Genomic DNA, 19,475 nt, shown 5'->3' on the forward strand with positions numbered 1-19,475 from the left:
CCTGAAGAAGAGTCTCCAAAAGGAAGGAAGTTTCAGGTTTTACCGCACTTTGGGAACATTTTGGTCCCCAAATGTGATCTATGCAAACCCCCTCCACACACACACTCTTCCTAGGCAACAGCAGAGAATCGGACAGCTACATTTCACCTGTACCTGCCTTCTGATGCGGGTGTGAATGCAGCTCCTGAAACATTTCCATCTCCACATGTGGATATCGATGAGCAGGAATAGCTTTACACATGGAGGAAGACCAACCCCCCCCAGCAGTGAGCAGTATGGAGCTCAGGGCTGAAAAAACATGGCTCAGATGGAAAGGAGATGGAACCTGGGCTGTCTACTAAGATCCCTGGAAAAGATTAGCCCAGGAATGGAATAGTTCCATCTGCGGATGTCCTCTGGTGATTCCCAGTGTCGAGGAGCGTCAGACCTGCTTTTAACTCCAAGGCCAAGGCTGAAGTGCAGCTCGCCTGCATTTCCACGGTGACACGCTAACGAAGGACGCTCACTGGAGAGGGGGCCTGTGGAATCATTAAACAGGCCCGCTTGTGCCTGACCTCGCCATGCATAGAAAATGGACCCTCGGAACATGCGACCCTATACATCAAATCAGCATGGAAAAAGCAAGAGAAGCCTGGGCCTTGAGCAGAATGGCCTCCAAGTACTACATGGATGTGGGGGGGGGGGGGCGAATATAATTGTATGCATTATTAGCATAGGAAATTTTTTCACAATGTTCTGTGTAAAAATGAATATAACCACAAACACAGTCATATTGTGAGAAGAGATTTACAGCATATCTCATTAGGAGAGTCATTTCCAGATAAGATTTTTATCCAAACTCATTTGGTGCCTTAAATCGGTCCACTTATCTAACGCTTTTATATGGATCTGTTTCACAAAAAGCACGATTTCCAAAAAGCAGCAGCCTAGAGAGACCTGGTGACGGCGGATTCGAACAGATACCCAGTAAGGGGCCCACAGCTGCTAGCAGGGAAGCCCATTAGTGACACGCTACCATTTAAGCCCAGCAGAGCCCCCACCCTGAAGTGAATGATAGAGGTGGTCAGTGGCTGCAGAGCTAAGAATTTCAGATTGCGGCAAAGAGAGCTATGCAGTAACTGCTCCACTGCATTAAAGACAGCACCGATCTGCACTGCAGGCGGGTGGTGGCCAGAGTCACTGCAGAAGCGACCACCATGCAGTGACTGCTCAACTGCATTAAAGATTTGGCTAAACTTGCCCAGTGAAATACCAAGCACTAGAAGGGGATAGAGACACATCACCTCTGAGAAGCGTCACTCAAGCATGAGAAAGAATGTCATGGCACCAGCAGCCTTTTTATGAGGGTCACTGTTTAAAAATAAACTGCACTTGAGAAAGAAGAGCCGGCAAATGTAGTGTAGTTACTAATTTTATTCTCATATTTCAAACCTGTAATGACACAATCCCACCCCGCCTGCCCCACCATCAGTAATGGTGTAACTCAGCACTGCTTACAGCAGTTTTAAACTTCACAAAAAAGAAAAAAAGAAAAAAAAAAAGTGGGGGGGCGGGGTACAAAACCATGAAGACAAACAAAAGCGAGGGAGGGGGTCTGCGGGACGTGCCTTTAAGGCACCACAGAGAAACCCCACGGGACAGACTTACAGGAAGTCTGTCAACACAGAGACCATAACAAAGACAATCCCCAAACAACAGCCTCTCATCCTCCACAAAACTGCCTGCATTCAAACCAAAAGGGACTGGAGGAGCTGAAGGGTAGAGGGTTATAAAAACACATGCACAGCTGAGGATTAAGCAAGCAGAGGAAAGCGCACTGCACCCCGATCCCGCAGATCCTGGGAGAAAGCCAAGTAAACGATGACCAGAAACAAGTGCATCCTAACATCCAAGAAGTGCCTCTGCAGAAATGTTGGATAAGGGCTGACGATGTTATAAATTGGGGAATCCACCCCCCCCCCCAAGCACCCTCTCCATATCGAGGCAGCGCAGGGTGCCATTCCTAATGGGCGGCCAGCTTCCTGATGTTCACAATCAACCGTTTGCTGTACTCCTTGTGGTCCACGGGCTTCACATCCATCACCGTGGCCTTGATCCGAGACTCGTCCTAAAATAGAAAAATCAGCACATGCACATGGTCAGGGACAAGGCCTTCACTGTGTGCATATTGAGCCATTTAGCAACATGGCACTACCCACCTCCGCTGGGGGGGAAAAAAAAAAAAAAAAGATTCAAACCATGTGAGGACGAATGCACCATTCAGACCAGCTCAGAAACTGCATTTCAGTAAGGGGGGTAAGGCCTCATGTCGCAACAGTGACAGTTTGTATACAAAGGCATGAGAAGTAAATAAGACAGGCAACACAGAACCAAGAACTAAAAATTAGTGATGGGAATAGCATGTTTTGGAAAATGGAATCGGATGCATGCCAACAGAGGGAGGCCGAGAGCACAGCAACCCGGCAGAGTTTCAGCGGCCTTTATCCCTCACCGGTTACTTGGTATTTCGTGGTCATACATCAGAAACTCACCAGCATGCTGGTCAATAGGACACATTAAATGGAAAGTGGATGGGGCTGGGGGTGGGAAGTGGGGGGCCGAGGGGCATTCAGTGGGCTCCACATGAGTCTCACGCCTCCACAATTCAGTCTAGACCTGCTTCCTGCAGGCAAAGTGCAACTTTACAGTCTGCAGCAGGTAAGCCAGCGTGACTAAGGCCAGTTCTGCAGGTCCGGAAACATTGCTGCGGATTCAGGAGTTTAATATACTACGGTCTACGTCAGTTTCACCATCTCCCCACGTGGAGGCTTAATTAGGTCTTAATTAGAAATCTCACACACTGAATTATTCTGTACATCGACATAAAACAGCTATGGAGCTGCCGGAGTTTCACCATTCAATTTCTTGTCAATTTTTTTGCTCTTACAAGCATCATTTAAGGACTCAAATGGTGTTAAAATCCAGGGACAGCCCCCCCCCCCCCCCCCAAACAAGGATCAAACACCATGTTTTTTGCCAGACAAAATCAGGCTAGAGGTGGCGCCTGGGAAAGGCTTTGGAGACAGTGCGCGGCAGCGGGTCACTGGGCATCACAGACGTGCTGTTTAAGTGGATGGGACTCAATGCCACCTGTGATTAGAGTCCCACGGAGCCACAGTCATCCTTCGAGTAACAAGGGCAGGGGGGGCACACTTAGCCATTACCTGCAGCACATCCACCCAGCACAAGTCAGCCAGAGAGGTTCTGAGCCATGATTTTAACAGCAGTTATAACGGCTTGCTTACACCGGCTCTTAACCGATGGCCCATTCACATGTTTTTACAAGTACATCAATGGGTGTGAAACAGAAAGAAAAAACACCGATAGGGAGATGAGACACACTAAAGAGCAGAGATGCATTTAGACGTGCATCCTGCTCACAAAGGGCTGCTCACATACGAGAAGCATACCAGCAATAAGCCTCAGTGAGACTTGGGGGGCGCAGATAGCCTGGAGAGGGTTCCACTCAGGGCACAAGCCCTTCATTTGGCCACAGCCATTATAGCACTAATCGCTCCCCCCCCAGGAAGTCTGGACCATATCCTGAGTCCACAGGTCCCAGTGGCCGTGATGTTTTTCCAGTCGGGTTATATAATCTTCTGTTGAAGTCAAACGAGTGTAAAGTCATGCCTGTCCCTCAAGCCCCTAAAATGGTCCCCATCCCCGCCCGCATCCCATCCACCCACCACCACGTCACATGGTTCTGTGCGGAGCTCGGGACTCACCACCGCTCCGAGATCACAGCCATTCGCAAACTTACAAATGGATGAATGCGGGCACTGGGCCAGAAACAAGCAGGAAGTTTAGCGCGGAAATTTACAAGCAGAGTGGCAATTCGTGCCCAGTCAGATGGAGACCGTGAAACTGCATGTGATGGACACTGAGCACGAGATATGGGGGTGCACTGTGCGATGGAGATAGTCAGAGTGACGCCTAAAGCGCACGTCTAGCTGGGCGGAAATTTACACATTGAAAGCCCACCAATCACTGACCTTTCTTATAAAGAAAAACAACAGACCACAGAAACACTATCTGATGGGAGCCAATGACAGTCCGTTTGCGCTGCACCATACGTACGTTGTAGGTCTCCAGCTTCACTCTGTTACGAAAGATGTAGGTTTTGAAGTTCGCCTGTTGAAAGACCTCTTCAAAGGCACTCTCATTCTGGGAAGAAAGGTGGCATTTGGTTATGTATAAATAATGTCAAGAGCAGAAGGCAGGAATGCCATGATTCAGACGGCACCAGCACCATATAACCAAAGGGGTCACACAGACGCCGCTATAATTAAAAACTGACATGGCATTAGCTAGAATGCAAAAAGCAGCTTTGCCTGACTACAGGGCCGGAAGAGAAGCCTTACTGAGTCCTTGAGCTGGCCCAGGTAGGCAGCGTTCTGCCCCAGGATGGCTTCTGCGCTCTCCTGGAAACATGTCACCCACTGGTTATCCCCGAAGTCTGCGATGTTGGCCTGAGAGAATGGGAAACAGGGGGGGGTGTCATCAAGGTGGGGCACGGGACACAAGGAGGAGAGAGAGAAGAGAGAGCAGCGCAAGAGAGCGGGAGATGAGGGGAGTGGTCAAGGCGGGCCACAAGGAGGGAAGAGATCAGCATGAGAGAACTCCTCACTCACATCATAAAGGGCGACTCCGAAACGTACCCAAACGCCAAATCAAGCAGATGGATACGGGACAAGCAGTTACACAGCATAAAGCGCGAATGTGGTCAGTGACCATAAAGTCATCACCAACGCTGAACAAGCAACCCATGCTGAACATCTAGAAAGGGGGCTTCTAATAGCATTTCATTTCATGCGGGGCGGTACGGAACATGCAAATGAGGAGAGGCTGCACTACGGTGCCTAAAAGGCACACAGAGAGCCAGGAAATCCAAAACCCGCTGCCTCGGTGATGAGCTGACAGCCCGGTGTGCTCAAAACCTCACACAGCCTGGAGAGAGGACCAAACAGCAGGTTTTCATCCACCCGTCTGGCAGTGAGACAGATCACTCATTAAATGAGTTTTAATATTTAAAAGTGGGTATTAATAATTACAAACAAACAAACTAGCTGCAGACAAGGAGAACAGCACCCTCGTTTGCCTGCGTCTTCTTTTTTGTAAATTTCCCAAAGACAAACACAGACATCACAGGTCCCATATGAAGAGGGGAAAGAAAAGCCGTTTAGTGATTAAAGTAAGAGGAGAACCAATAGACAAGAACACAAACGAGGCGTGATGAACCGATTTCGAGAAGAGAAGAGTGACAAGAGGGTGTCGCAGAGAAGCTGGGAGGACAGGTGAGCAGCTAGCTGGACCTCCTGGTGAAGCAGCTCACCGAGAGGATGAGGCGGTGCTTGAAGTCAGGAAACTCCTTGTCGCACTTCTCACAGCGGTACATGCCATTGTGCTGGTCCACCACCTTCTTGTTGCAGTCCTGGGATGGGCAGGCCTGGTAGAGACAGTTCTCCTTGCGCAGGTACACTATGGTGGCAACACAACTGAAGTAATCAGCCTGCAAAAAAACAGGGGGGAGGGGGTGTCAGAGGAGACACACTGCTCAACGCATGCAGGCGCTGAGACAAAATTTCATTTGCACATGACGACAGCACATGAACATCACAGTGCAATCCGTGGCTGCCACCAAAACACTTTCAAGAGCACTGCTGGAACAGTAAGAGATTTTACATCTTTAAAAATAGAAAAGCCCCTAGACAGCTGTTTACCGGATAGAGAAGTGAGCACACCTGAAGTGAGGATCTCAAAAACTGAGGTGTGTGTGTGTGTGTGAGTGTGTGTGTGTGAGAGAGCGCGCGTGTACATGCTCTCCTTATTTCATCTAAAGTGAAGCAGATTACACCAACAAGGCAGATAAAGACTCCAAATTTTCCCATGGTGCAATGGATGGATCGATGACGGCTATAAATCAACACTACAGCAATCCTACCCAACTGGTGGGGGGACAGCAGGTTCAAGTCCCAGACACCTTCCCAAAAAAAAAAAAAATACACCTTGCTGTCCATAAAACATTTGATGCCATGGATAGTGCCAAATATAACCATTTCAGGATGCCAGCAAACCTGACAGGGTGCATTAGGAATAGCAGCTCCACAAAGGAGGATTAACAAGTGCGTTTAATGAGGTCTTCATCAAGTCAGGGCTGGGAAGCCAGACTGGCTTATTTCCTGAAGAATTCAGGAAGCACAGGCTTAAATGCACCTTACAGATAAGAGGCCCTCGGCAAATTCTTAACCTCAGGCTCATGGAACTAAAACTGCAAAATGGGACAGGTCATATTTTACAGAATGTTTAACTATTTTAAACAAACTCCCCACTCTACAGCAGGGTGATATTTCTGCCAAAAGGAAACTGTTAGCAAGCAGTGCTTTCACACTGCGCTGTCAGAGTCTCCCAATTAAAGCGAGGGCCTTTACACTTTACAGACTCCAAAGATGAGAAGCTTCAATTAACGGCCATTAAATAAAAGCTCCACTCATCCGCGTTTTTTCTGCAGCTCTGGCATTTAGTCGCAGAGCTGTGTTCAGGAAACACTGCCGTGAGAAGCAACCATTCAGCTCTTCCGCTTGGCCTCCAAAGCGCAGACAGCACAGAGCGGCGGCCCTCATTCACGACCTCGAGGTGCCAATAGCTACACGTCGCCCCCCGTGAAATGATTTCTCCCCTAACAAGCATACAAAAAGCCGCGGAAAGTCTTCGGCGTCACGCTAGTGAAAAGCAGCATCTCACAGACGCTGAGCTGCTGGGTTGAAACATCACATGGAGCATCTGCTCCACCGTCGCTGACAGACACGAAGACTCAACCTCTTGTTTTGCATAATTGCCTGTGTGGAATAAATAAGTCATTGGCTGCAATCAAAGGAGACTGTCGACACTAATCCAGCCCTAAAATGACTGCTTCTTTTGGAGAGCTCTTGCTAGCTCCCCACCCCAGATTTCTGAGTAGGCCACTTTTAAAAATCAATAGCTACTCACAGGCAAAGTGCTCTGCTTGCCGTTACGAGATCTGTTGCATTAAAGGAATGACACACCCCAAAAAGGCAGCATGACAGTCAGATGAATGACTTCTACTCCACAAAGGAACCGAGCGGAGAAGCGACATGAGGTAGAAGAACAAGAATGCGAATGTTAAGCGGGACAAAGGAGCAAACCCACAGAGTGGGCAAAGTGACTAGACAGGGGAGCTGTCTGCGTGTGACGCAGAGCCTGCACAGGTCCACTGCTCTGCCGGCCCTCCTGCGCTTGGGTTGCGCATTGGCAAGTATACGGCGAAATGATATGCATCGTGATACAGGAGCTACAATTCAATATGCTGCAACATTTTTGTAATTTTGGAAAAACTGTTATAGCATAAAGAATACACGACCCGAAACATAAAATCTCAGTTCTCTGTTAAATTTTTTACTTCATGCAATGAGAAAAGTGGGGTCTGCATTTACATTTATCACAGACCCTGTAACATCCAACATCATACAGCCATTTACCTACATCAGTGAACACATGCTTGCTGGATAGGATTATTCGGATAAATGAAGTAATCAAAAAAGTAAGCAGTGTTACGCACGCGCGCGTGTGTATATACACACACACACACACACACACACACACTATATCTCTGACCTGTCCACACCCCCAGGGCCATTCATCTTTATACTACTCCAACAAAGCCGTATAAGAAAAAGAAAGGGGGGGGGGGGGGATTCCATTAACATGCATAATAAAAATCACATAAAATAACAGAATCACCTGGAGCCGCTTCGGGTAATGTAGCCAAAGGCAACCGTGCATTAATCTTCCTACATGCCACACTCGCTCATGTTGTATTTTCTTAAAAGCACCAAGCTACTGACATGCGGTACAGCGGGGCCAAGAATGCGGAGAGTCACTTATCAGACTGTCATCATTTAATTACTAAACTCAATGAATGAGCACATCTAATCTCCTCGGCAAAATCGGCAGGCTTGCCTCACGCTGAATGCTGGCAGGCCAATAAAAATCACACAATATTAACATCCCAGAAATATATCCGTGTTGGCGGAAACCCAGCTGATAGGAGGTCGATAACACGTCTTTAAACGTATGATGAGAAAAGGAAGTTCAATGATGAGAGAAAGTGCCGAGGCTATGCTTCCCGCATTATAATGCACCTCCCATAGTCTGATTTTATTCATAAGTGTCATGGTTCAGTCTAGTCTTGAGCTGTGACAGACTGTCTATGTAGTTTACAGTTTACATTATTATTTATTTGTCTTACAGATACTTATAAGTTGGCCTGTTTCATATCTAAAAAATTTGCAAGTATCGGCCGTTGAGTTATAAATTGACATTACATGCGTCGGAATCAGATGATATTAACTGCTTATTTGGGCCTTCTAAAAGCGCAGGGATGCACGCGCACACAGACACACACTAGGGCAGAAACAGGGAGAAAGGGGAAACGGCCCTTTAGCAGATAAGTCAGGCTTGAGCATTTCCCTGGCCCCCAAACCTGGCTGCAATAAGGCCGGGCAGTTTCAATTAAAACCCAAGCGCATGTGGTTAATCACCACAAGAGGGGGGGGCTGAGGCAGAGGCTGGACGTCTGCCAGCACAGGATAATACCACAACATACTTTACTTTTTCAAACGCTTCCCTGACGCCTACCCAGGAAACATAAGAGGATAACAGAAACGGCAGAAACACGTACAAAGTCAATACAAGGCATTAAAGCGCAGTGATCATTAAAAGGCCAATTCTCAGCTAATCCTCCGACTGCTTACCCCATGCCCCTTCTCTCCGGGGAGCCAGTTCCACCCTCTCCACCAATCAGGGGGCACAGAGATGCAGCGCAAACACGCTCCTCACCTTCTCGCCATGGCCTAGGTGCTCCGTCTTGATGTCGGCCAGGGCCTTCCAGTTAGTGTTGGCACCCCCGCCCCCAGCGCCCGGCCTCATCTCCGTCACAGATGTCCCATCCAGAGCATGGCCCTCCTTATCATACCTGCAAGCGTACACACAAACCCCAATAAAGTCAGTTTATTTCTCTTAACAGGCACAGAAGGAAGCAGAAAGTCTTCAGCTCAAAGTGCGGGACAACATGGGGAAGGAGCAGGTCATTGAACAGGTACGAGAACGACGAGAGATGTCAGAACTCCAATGAAACCAAGCAGGAAGCACACGGGTAGGAGGATCGATACAGCTTGTTAATATATTAGCATGAAGCATCCAGTACCGTGGGGGAGGGGAGACCAAACTAGGAGGACAAGGCCAGTTCCAGGAACCATGACCTAGTGAAAAATCTCCCAGTGAACACATTCCTATTAATACAACGTTAAGTTGGAGTGGCAACAGCATTACTTAAAGGGCACTTTCCTGGGACTCGACTTTGTACCTTGATGTTTACAAGCACATCTTTTTAATTAAGTAGTTAAATGCAACTGCCACCATATCCTCATTACTTAAGTCTGAATGGCTGCAGGGCATCACCCAGCAGAAGCCGAGCAGAATAAGGCAGTCCGGCGTTACCGTTTAATGTCACATCACCCAGCAGAAGCCATGTGGAATGAGGAAACCCAGCATTACCAGTTAATGTTACACCTGCCATCCTTGACACCAACTGCATTACCAGTGTCATTTTTGCCCAACAGCCACACCCCACACCCCGGCAGATCACGTATAACCGGCCCATTTCATGTTCCATGCTGCCACCGAGCATTGAGCCACCAGAGATGTTTGTAGTGCCTGAAAGCACTATACAGGACCAAGGACCGGCTTTTGCTTGCATAATAATTCACTTTAATACACTAAGCACAAGATAATCCTTCAGTTTAAGGGATGGCAGTTATTCCGAATGCAGCTTCAAACTGTAAACATTAACCAAAAACACACAGGTTAAGTACCCTAAAGGAACAGCAGCCGGCCATACCGGGTAACAGCCAGCACTCGCCATGATACCTCCTGCCTTAAGCTTAAAACCTGGCAGAGAGTCTCATGGGACAGAGAGATGGGCAAGAAAACGAGCGAGTGGCGATGCATGACTGAGCATGAGACATCTGGAGGGAGGACTTTAGGCAGGAGGGGGCGGCCGACTGGATGAAGATGACAAGGATCTACTGATGGATTTGTCTACCGTCCAGTCAGCTGGAGTGTGAGCATCGTAAACTGAACAAAAAAACCCAAGAGTAGCTTTCAGTGAATATTCCAGAAGGCTAAATGAAACAAACAATCTTATGATATTCGCAGCGTGTCTGTAAAAAGGCCAACTTACAGCCGAAGGTTTAGCCAACGCAAGGGCATCTTAAATGCAGCAAAATTCACTGCCCACATAAATTACGGGCTACAGCACGGCGCAGGAGTCAGAGAGCAGCTCTGGTTAAAACAAGCATGGCCGCTCCATCCTCTGGGTAATAAAAGAAAAAAAGGCACCCGGTGACAGATATTTAATTCGATAAACAGAAGCAGAAACACAGAGTGGCTACTCTAAAAGTTACACAAAAAACTAAATTTATGTTGCTGAGGAAGCCTCACTGCCTCTCGACTAATCAGGCAGAGATTAAAGGAGCTATAAAGGGCCTTTCCAACTGAATACAAACAAACACGGCTTTGTGCACAATCCTCCCTGAGCCCGATTCCTGATGGACAGCAGCCGGAAAGCTGTGCGTCAGACACCCACCATGATAAAAGACAGTGACATCTGGTCCAGTCTCCCCCCCCCCGACCTTGCACAGCGGTGCGGCATCCAAGAGCCACCCTCAGACAGTTTATTCTCATGCTAAGCAGGCCTAAATGAACCAACCCCCGCAGACCATTCTCTAACCTTTATCTCAGGTCACAGACAGCTCAGCGGTGAAGACGACGCACACACAAGATGGTCCGTGCTCTAATCCACAAAGAGCGGGCACTCTGAACCATAAACGGTCCAGTAAAGGCACAGCTCGTTAAAAGGGAGGCAGACCGAACTGAGACCTATGAGAGCAGCTTGGGATGAAAGTGGCCCGGATGTAAACAAGCACCTTCGGCTGTAACTCATCAGCACTCTCCGAGGAGCGTGGGAAGGCGCCGGCCAGCACACACGGCACCCCCCAATGGTGGGTAGCTCCGTTACAGCCGCGTCAGATTTGGGGCACATGCTGCAATAACCCACCCAGGGGCTGAATCAGGGGGCAGGTGGGGCCTTTATTCAAACTCCTGCTCATATCCGAATAAAACTCAGCTCCACCAGGTCTTAGAGCACTGAGCAGAGGGCCAGCTCCCCCAAAATCCTTCCCTCCTACTAGCTGAATTCCTCCAAGTCAAATCCACAGCACAGGAGCTGAAGGGAGAGGCAGCGACGCAGTTTGGGGAGGAGCGTGGGGCGAGAAATATGTTCCCATGTGTGAAAAGCGAACACACAAACAGGGGCCTCACATCTTGAGATTTTAAGGGTCCCTCTGGGGAAGCAGCCTGCAAAAGCACTACATGCAACCTGACAAGCAGAGAGAAGCGTCAGGTAGAGATTTAAATTCAGCCGCGGCAATCACGTCTGTAACGGCAAACTAACACCGCAATGTTTTCCCACTCCTGCTGGAATAGCATCTTTACAGGTAGACATCAATCAGGCGGCAGCAAAACCATTCGTCTAGGCGAGATACACCCCTCTCTAGGCTATTTTTAGGAGGCGGCAGGCGGGGGTTTGCTATGAGGAGTGATTCATGCGATAGCCGGCACCTTTAAAGCGAACCCCCTTCTGCAGGGCCACACATGCGAATACCTCAACCACTTCCCTGGGTGCCAAATCACATTTCCAATATACTCAACATACCTATGGGACTGCTCTGCTATTAGAGCAGGAGCCCAAAATAGGAGAAAGAGGGAAAAGTGTAAGGGGGGGGTTTAGCTTAGAAATTCATCCGGACTCAGGGGGTTATGGTAAAGCTGCCCACTTCCCTGGCAGACTTGGGCCCGCTGCATTATGGGTGGGGTGAGGAGAAAGACGGAACCAGAGACCCAGAAGACCCTGGGCAAAAGCAGGACAAACTTGAGTTCATTACCCGGCACGATGAAGCAGACTTCTCTGTGTTAAGCTTGGGTTCTCGGGGGGGGGGAGTAATTAAACCACAAGACACAAACCAGCACCCAGACGGGTCTGACAGCGAGCACAGCCCACGAGACCCCGGGAGAAGGGAAGCCCCAGTGCATAGAGCAAACTCAAAGGGCCCTGGACGTCTTATAGGTGAGCCATGAACAATAAATATTTGGATCTGACTAATTCCCTCGTCTAACCACGGGGGGAGCTCTGGGTTTATTTTTAGACCGTGTTACTAAATATTGTGAATTGCAGCACTTAGGTAATGAGTAACGGGCTTCGAAAGGGAGCGAGCGAAAACACGGGATGAAAAGCGTGAGTCACCAGTGCCTTCAGTCGCTCGCAGGGCTCTTCGCGGGGAATAAGCGGCTCCCGCGGCATGCGGACACCCTCGGGCTCAACGGAGGGAAACTGCAAAGGCCAAAACAATGTGGTATTGCGGCCGTGACAGGGCACTGGCGGACCCCCACCTCCACACCACCGCTGAAAGGCCTCTGCGACGTGTTGGTGCCATTTGAAAATTCACATAACCCCCCCCCCCCCCCACATACACTAACAGGCAGCAGGCAGAGCACTGATTTACTAAAGGAGACACCTAAATCATACCTTTTTAACTGAGTCTTTCTGGTAAAACTGCAAGTCACCAAAGGAAACTGCTGCCTCAGCAACAAAACAATTGCTTTTTTTAAAGGAAAATCAGAGAAATAGAATAATTTTAGACATGGGGCAGAAAAAGATGGCTGGTAACAATATTTCTAATTCTGTAATAAATTGGACCAACAGCAAGAGAGGCACTCACCATCCTCTGAGCTTGTATGCTTCTGGGATGTCAGGGTTGACCATGACTGTGCTACTGAAGAGCGCGGAGAGAGAGCGCCCCCCAAAGTCAGACAGCCGAGCTCCCTTAATGGCCAGAATAGGCTGCCCAGTGCCATCAAACTTCTCTGCCTGGAAACAGGGACAGGAAAGACGTGCAAAAGATAAATACATCATTTTAAAAAAACGATGTAGACAAGTACAAATATGAAAGAAATAATAGAGGACAACACTGCAGATATAGGCACTCCCTATACTGCACTTAAGGGTCTGTTGGTTACTGGCTTCCGTCAAGGCTTGCAGATGCCCGGAGGAACATGCTGCCTGGCAAAGGAGCGGAGGACTTTCAGCAAGCCGTCAGAGGAAAGGGACTGACACCCTCCGAAGGTAACAGAGGTATTTACTTCAAATAATCTAAACACAGCAGGCTCTGACGCTCAGGCAGAAAAGTGACGCATTCACACACTGTGCTAATCTACCGGCCTGGTTAGCTGCATGTCTGCAGTCAGCATTAGAACCAAATCCCCGGTAAACTTGTACGGTTTGAAATGGGAGACAGCCCATCTTCCACATCGCAGGTATTCAGAGAGACCAATGGACCTGCATAACACTGATCACTGCTCTGGCATCTAAAAACCCAGCTTCCTCTGCTTGATCATAATCACCCCCCCCACCACAGCATACCCAAAGCATCCTTACCTCTTCACCCCAGAGTGTGACCGAGACCACCTTCCCGGACATGTCCATCAGGTTCAGCGTGCGCTTGGACACCTCACGACTTGCCTTGGTGGTGATACGGGTGACCTCATCCACGCTGCGGCACACGCCAATCACGTCTGCATAAGCACAGGACACAAAGGTCAGCTACACCTGCCAGCTGCACCCAAGAAACTCAGTGAGCGGCAGGCAAAACAGAAATAACAACCTCAGCCACCAGGAGAGCTCACAGACATCTTAACGCAAACCCCAAGGCAGCACGCAAAGTGCTCTGTGGACCCCGAGCGCCAAAGTCAGCAGGCAGTGCATAAACCGGCCTCGCAGCGTCATGGCTAATGGCCCCAAATGCACACGGGGCTCGTGTGGGAAACGCCACTCACTCCCATTGCAGAATAATGTGAGAGCTGACGCGTGTCAGCAAGGCACTAATAATGTAGCTATGGAAATCCACACAGGCTACGGCAATATTAGCACTGCCGCTCTGCTCACGCTGTAATTAGAGGTTCATAACATATGTGAGAAGAACCTGCTTCCCTAAGAGATCTGATCCACTCGCTATAATCCTTTCTAATAGCATGTTTCATTTAGTCTTTTTTTAACATGCTAACTGAAGCACCAGCAGTCATCAAGCTTATGGTCCAGTCAAAGGTGAGAGGGACTGGAGGTCCTCCTAGGAGGTCCATTTCCACTCATTCAGGAAGAAACTGTTATGAGGGTCCCTTCTTAGGAAATATTGTTAGTCCGTCTAACACTAAATACTGAACAGACACTCTGATTCTCAGTAGTGACTCTAGGTGGAAAGCATGGCTAAAATCCCTAGTCGGGTCACTGATCACAAACGATGCAGGGGAACCTGTCCCAGATAACCTGCATAAAACCTGCAACAAGCGACACGACAAAGCACGGGTGGCGTATGTCAAAGGAGCAAGTCACATGTCAGCAGAGGTCAACAAGGTTTCGGGGGTAGTCCGTGAGGTCAGGAAATAACTGACGTTAATTGGATACATATTGAAGAGAAACAAGTTTAAGGATTGAGGCCCAGATCAAAAACGCTCAAGGAGTCAAGTACAATTTAGATTTTCCCGCTGATTTTCCTCAAATGTCCATTGAAAATTCGAGGGATAATATCTTTCTTGCAATGGTGTTTTGATATTTATCACAGGGGATGCTTTGTTTTACATCAAAAACAAGCAATAGCCCCATTGACATTACTGGAAGACCAGCCTGTCAATAAAACCATGGGAAGGGCTGCACAACCGGCAAAGATGACAGCTGAAGAAGCATCGATGTGGCTTCCCAGAGCGAGCTGAGCAACGCCACAAACACAAGCTTAGAAACCATTTGTGCAGCATTCCACTCCTCAGTAGCAGGGAAACACACAAGCTAATCCATGCCACGGGCTATTAATATGGTCATCAGCAACAGTCACAAGACGTTTATCAATATTTAGAGTAATTAACAAGCCTCCCTGGCAACAGGCACATTAATCTCCAGGCTGAAGAGGCCGATCACAGCTGACATCTGATAAGGAGCACACATCTTACCCACGATGGCATCCTTGTCGCGCGTCTCAAGGTCAGCGACGGATACAAAGTTGCACTGCACCATGGGAACATCCTGTGCGTCATCACATGGGATGATAGTGGACTCGCCATTCAGCGTCATCTCATAGTCATTCTTCAGGCATGTGTACTGCTTGTTGGCGATCTTCAGGGTTCCCTTGGAGATGTAGTACACCTGCAGGTGCGAGACGCGGTAGCCTAGATCCTCCTTCATAAAGTTTCAAGATTCATGCGAAGGCTTAGTTTAGCCTGGGATGGAAGAAGACTTATTACCGACGACAGTTAATTTTGATAATATGAGGAACAAGCCAACATTAAAAACAGCATTAAAACAAACCAGTTAAAAAAAGACAGGAGCTACAGCAGAACTGTGACAACTCACCTTGCCAGACTCAATGAGGCTGTAAAATTTGTCCACTTCCTGGTTAAAACCTGTCACTCTGATTTCTCCCTGAATAACCAAGAGGGGCAGCAGTTTGTCAGCGACACATGAAATAAAAGCAACAGATGCAGGAAATGTGGATGACTGAAAAGACGCACGCTCTCATCCACGATCTCCATGGAGAAGAGCCTGCCGTCGCCACGCGAGTTGCTCCAAGTGCGGATGCCGCTCTTATTGGTAACACGAGCGCGGATGGTCCACCTGGGCAGGAAAGAAGAGGAAAAGGAAGCAAATAAGGATCTCCAGCTCTTGTCATCCCCTTCCTGCTTAAGCAATCAATATGGGAAAATGAATTCTAAATTAATATACAACAGAAACGGTTTGGCTTAGAGTTCCACTGGGCTGGGAAATGTTTTTTTTATGACACACAGACATTTAAAAAAGTCAATATCTGCAGGAAAGTTTCTACAATGATGACAAATGCAAGTACAACAAAATCCTTCTCAATGAGGAACCTTCACAATAAAGACCACAAAAAACAAAAACGTCCCCCAATTTAAACTTAGAACCAACTGAATGATCTGTATACCTCTCCCCACCGTCACACACACCCACCAAAAAAAAAAAAAAAAAAAAAGTTGACTAGCACTGTGGACGTGTGGACGTTAAGGAACTGGCTGCCTGCTTGGATACAGGACACAGCGTAACCGCACTTCACCAATTCCCAAAGGACACTCACTTGGACTGGTACGGGTTGAGGCTGGCGATGGGCACCACTTTGGAGGAGCCGCCAGGGGTGGAGGGGAGGGTAGATGGGGCTTTCTTTCCAAAGAGCTTGCCAGAGTTGGACCCTCTGTTCATAGAAGCTTGGGGAAACAGGGGAGAACATTTAAAGGGGGCACACAACAAGGTGTCACGTACCCAGCGGACCCATTAAGCTTCCTAGGGCCTATGCTTTTAACACCCCAACAATGTCTACAGACAAGCAACTAGTTTCTGAACCTATTAGGGAAGGACTTGCTGTGTTTAACAGAAAAAAGGCCATGTGAAACACACACATACTGCCAGAGCAGCCATCACAAGATGTGTACATGATAGGGCGGCCGCTGACATTTTAGTATCAGTTTTAATTTACGATAAGAACACTGGTCCCAACAAGTCCAATGCGGACGAACAAACACTGGTACTGCCAACACAGAATAAGCCCAGATTTTAGCCTAAACATTTTCTCAAACACTTATCCAATGGAAATTCTCAGGTAGCAGGCAGACACTTCATGGCTTTAACAAGTGTCAGCTACTTAGCAGCTACAACGACAGAAGGTATTAAAAAGCTCTCCATACCAATGGCAATTTAATAACCACGAACAGAAAACACTTACGGTGGTTTCGCCTACACAGGCGGTCCATCAACCAGAATACTGCCTGTATTTCCTCTTCAGGCGCTCATGCATAGCGCTCATGCCACCATGGTCTGCCGCTGGACTTTGCAGTGTACAAACCACTATTATGTTTGTGATAATTTGAACTACTCTGATAATTATGTATTGATATTAAAGGAAAACCTTTAGTAGAGTGAACTGAAGCATTTTGGAAATCAAAAAGCTAGATTACAATAATTTAAATTTTAAATAACTTTTTTTAACAATATGCCATATTTTTTGTCGACTACACTGACTAGGGGAAAGATTAAACCCCCAAATACTTGACAGCCTGAGAAATTGCCCAATGTCAAGATGCACAGGAAATGAGTATGCATGTGTGTGTGCTGCCACCTGCTGGTGACATGGGGTACAATTAATTCTATATCCGAAGCTCTCCATGACACTCACCATCATGTCCGTTCTGGGGCTGCAGGGCGCGGGGGGCTGGGGGATTTGGGGCAGATGGTGCTGGTGCTTTCGACTGACCTGCAGTACATTAGTTGAGGTGAGGAAAAGCCACTAATTGCAGCCATCCTGGAGGCCAGAGATGGCTGGCATCTTTTTGCCCACATGCATTCCCAAGAATTCCCCAAACTGAAGCAAGAGTTTTCCATGCTATTAAATCCTTTGATTAAGGAAGGAGTCTAAGCTCCTCCCTAAACAAAAATTTCAGCTGCAGCTTTTGTTCTGTAATGGGTACGTTTTAACCTATCAGAAAATGTCGGCCTCCACCAATGGTCCTTCATAAGCCAACCCATAAATTTCACGGATGGAGAAGCAAGAAATATTTAGCATTTTAAGACAAACGTCATTCAGCTACTCAAAGGCTGTAAATAGCATCTGTGGGAGTGACCCTGTTTAAAAAAACATTCCACCCCCAAAAGTCGCACAGGCAGATGGCTAGTAGTTTAACTGGTCACTCTGTAGCAAAGGACCCACCTTCCACGTAAGGAACAGGCTCACCGATCTTGCCGGTCACTTCCTCAGCCGGCCGCACCACCTCCAAGTCCAGGATGATCACCACACGTCTACGACACGCAGCCCAGAAGGAAATTAAATTCGGATGAGTTCAGCTGCCACACCACATAACGAAGGATTTTTCAGCCTTATTTATTTTTATTTTTAACTATTAATGAAGATGAACACACAGCAGAACACCCGGCCACGGGGAGCCCAGGTCAGAATCCCACACCTGCCATCTTTCAGGACGTTGGTTACACTCTTCTTCAACACACACACACAGTTTGGTGCCACCAGGCCCTGATCAACCAAGGTGTTCAGCTGCGTGGACAGCATGAAGGCTGTGGGGAAGACAGGTATCTCAGCACAAGAGTCCCCAACTCTCATTAAAAGCAAAAAAAGCCAAAAATTTTACAGTACTTAAAAACAGCGAACAGCACAAATCAATCTAAAGTGACTGCTCTGAAAGTAACAGATACTGCTGTAAATGTGCTCAAAACAAAAGGAGAGGGAATTAAACAACTTCTCCGTTTAAGACAAATCCGGTCATTTGGTAAAACAGAAAATCATCACACATGCCTACTCTCAGAGCAGTATACAGAAACACTCGGAGGCCTTTAACTAGCAAAGAGGGCCATGTATTTCCACTCACAGGACAAGGTGTATTGCCCATCGCTCAACATAACGCGGATCCGGGGCGGGCCGCTGCCTCCTTCCATTTTACGGATGTTCTGGAAGGAGAGAGAGACGACATTACGTGTGTGCAATCACATTATAATACGGTTTAGAATTACGTATATTTCCAAATATGCATGTGAAACCATCACATCTTTGATGGGGAGTTTGATATACATCTAACACTTATCTTAAATTTCACCGTAAAAATATATTCCAGACTCACCACGACCTGCAGCACCGGGCTGTTCACCGCGTTGCCCTTCGACAGAGCCTTTGAATAACAAACAACACAACACCGAAAAACTGAAAACGCGGCTGGCTATTTAGTATAAGTACCCATGGTTACTTCCGTTTTATTATCATCACAAAATCAGCCAACATTAGCAAAAAAAAAAACCACAAAAGTAACGGAAACTATTTGTTTCGTTAGCTATCGGCTAAGTAGCTAAAAATCAAAGTTGAAGTAGAACCAGCCAGAATATTAAAAAAAACTCAAACATATTAAGTCAACATTCATAAAATAAGGTCTAAGATAGGTCTATGATATAACAGAGAACAAGACAACAAACTGTAAACCAAGACCAAGCTCGACGGCCCGCCTTGCAAAGTCCTATCAGTCGCGGTCTCTCCAGAAAAACGAACATTAGACACATCGACACTGGACTGACACTGACATACCTCAATTGCTCCTTCGGACAGCTTGACGGTCATGTCTGAATTAAAAAACGATCAGCTGCAACCAGGTTATTTTTCTATTTCGTGTGTTTATATCGCTACTGCGTCTCCCCACTCGCCGTTCCGTTACTGGCGCCAAATTCCTTCCACACACGCGCGAGAACGTCC

The 19,475-nt window shown here is 47.6% G+C and overlaps 1 protein-coding gene across 1 annotated transcript; it reads right to left on the bottom strand.

Annotated features, from left to right (window-relative positions):
• Window positions 1–1,398: 1,398 nt before the first annotated feature.
• rpa1 (replication protein A1) lies at window positions 1,399–19,475 on the bottom strand. Its single transcript, XM_048981332.1, has 17 exons — window positions 19,311–19,475; window positions 18,856–18,903; window positions 18,607–18,685; window positions 18,187–18,295; window positions 17,934–18,022; window positions 17,403–17,480; window positions 16,311–16,437; window positions 15,730–15,832; window positions 15,572–15,640; window positions 15,172–15,364; window positions 13,610–13,746; window positions 12,894–13,042; window positions 8,896–9,031; window positions 5,372–5,548; window positions 4,401–4,508; window positions 4,117–4,203; window positions 1,399–2,107 (listed from the first exon to the last, which is right to left on the bottom strand). The coding sequence occupies exons 1-17, from the start codon at window positions 19,341–19,343 to the stop codon at window positions 2,003–2,005; spliced, it is 1,827 nt and encodes a 608-aa protein (XP_048837289.1). The 5' UTR covers window positions 19,344–19,475; the 3' UTR covers window positions 1,399–2,002.

This window comes from Brienomyrus brachyistius, chromosome 17 (assembly GCF_023856365.1).
Source record: "Brienomyrus brachyistius isolate T26 chromosome 17, BBRACH_0.4, whole genome shotgun sequence".
Classification (NCBI taxonomy): Eukaryota; Metazoa; Chordata; class Actinopteri; order Osteoglossiformes; family Mormyridae; genus Brienomyrus; species Brienomyrus brachyistius.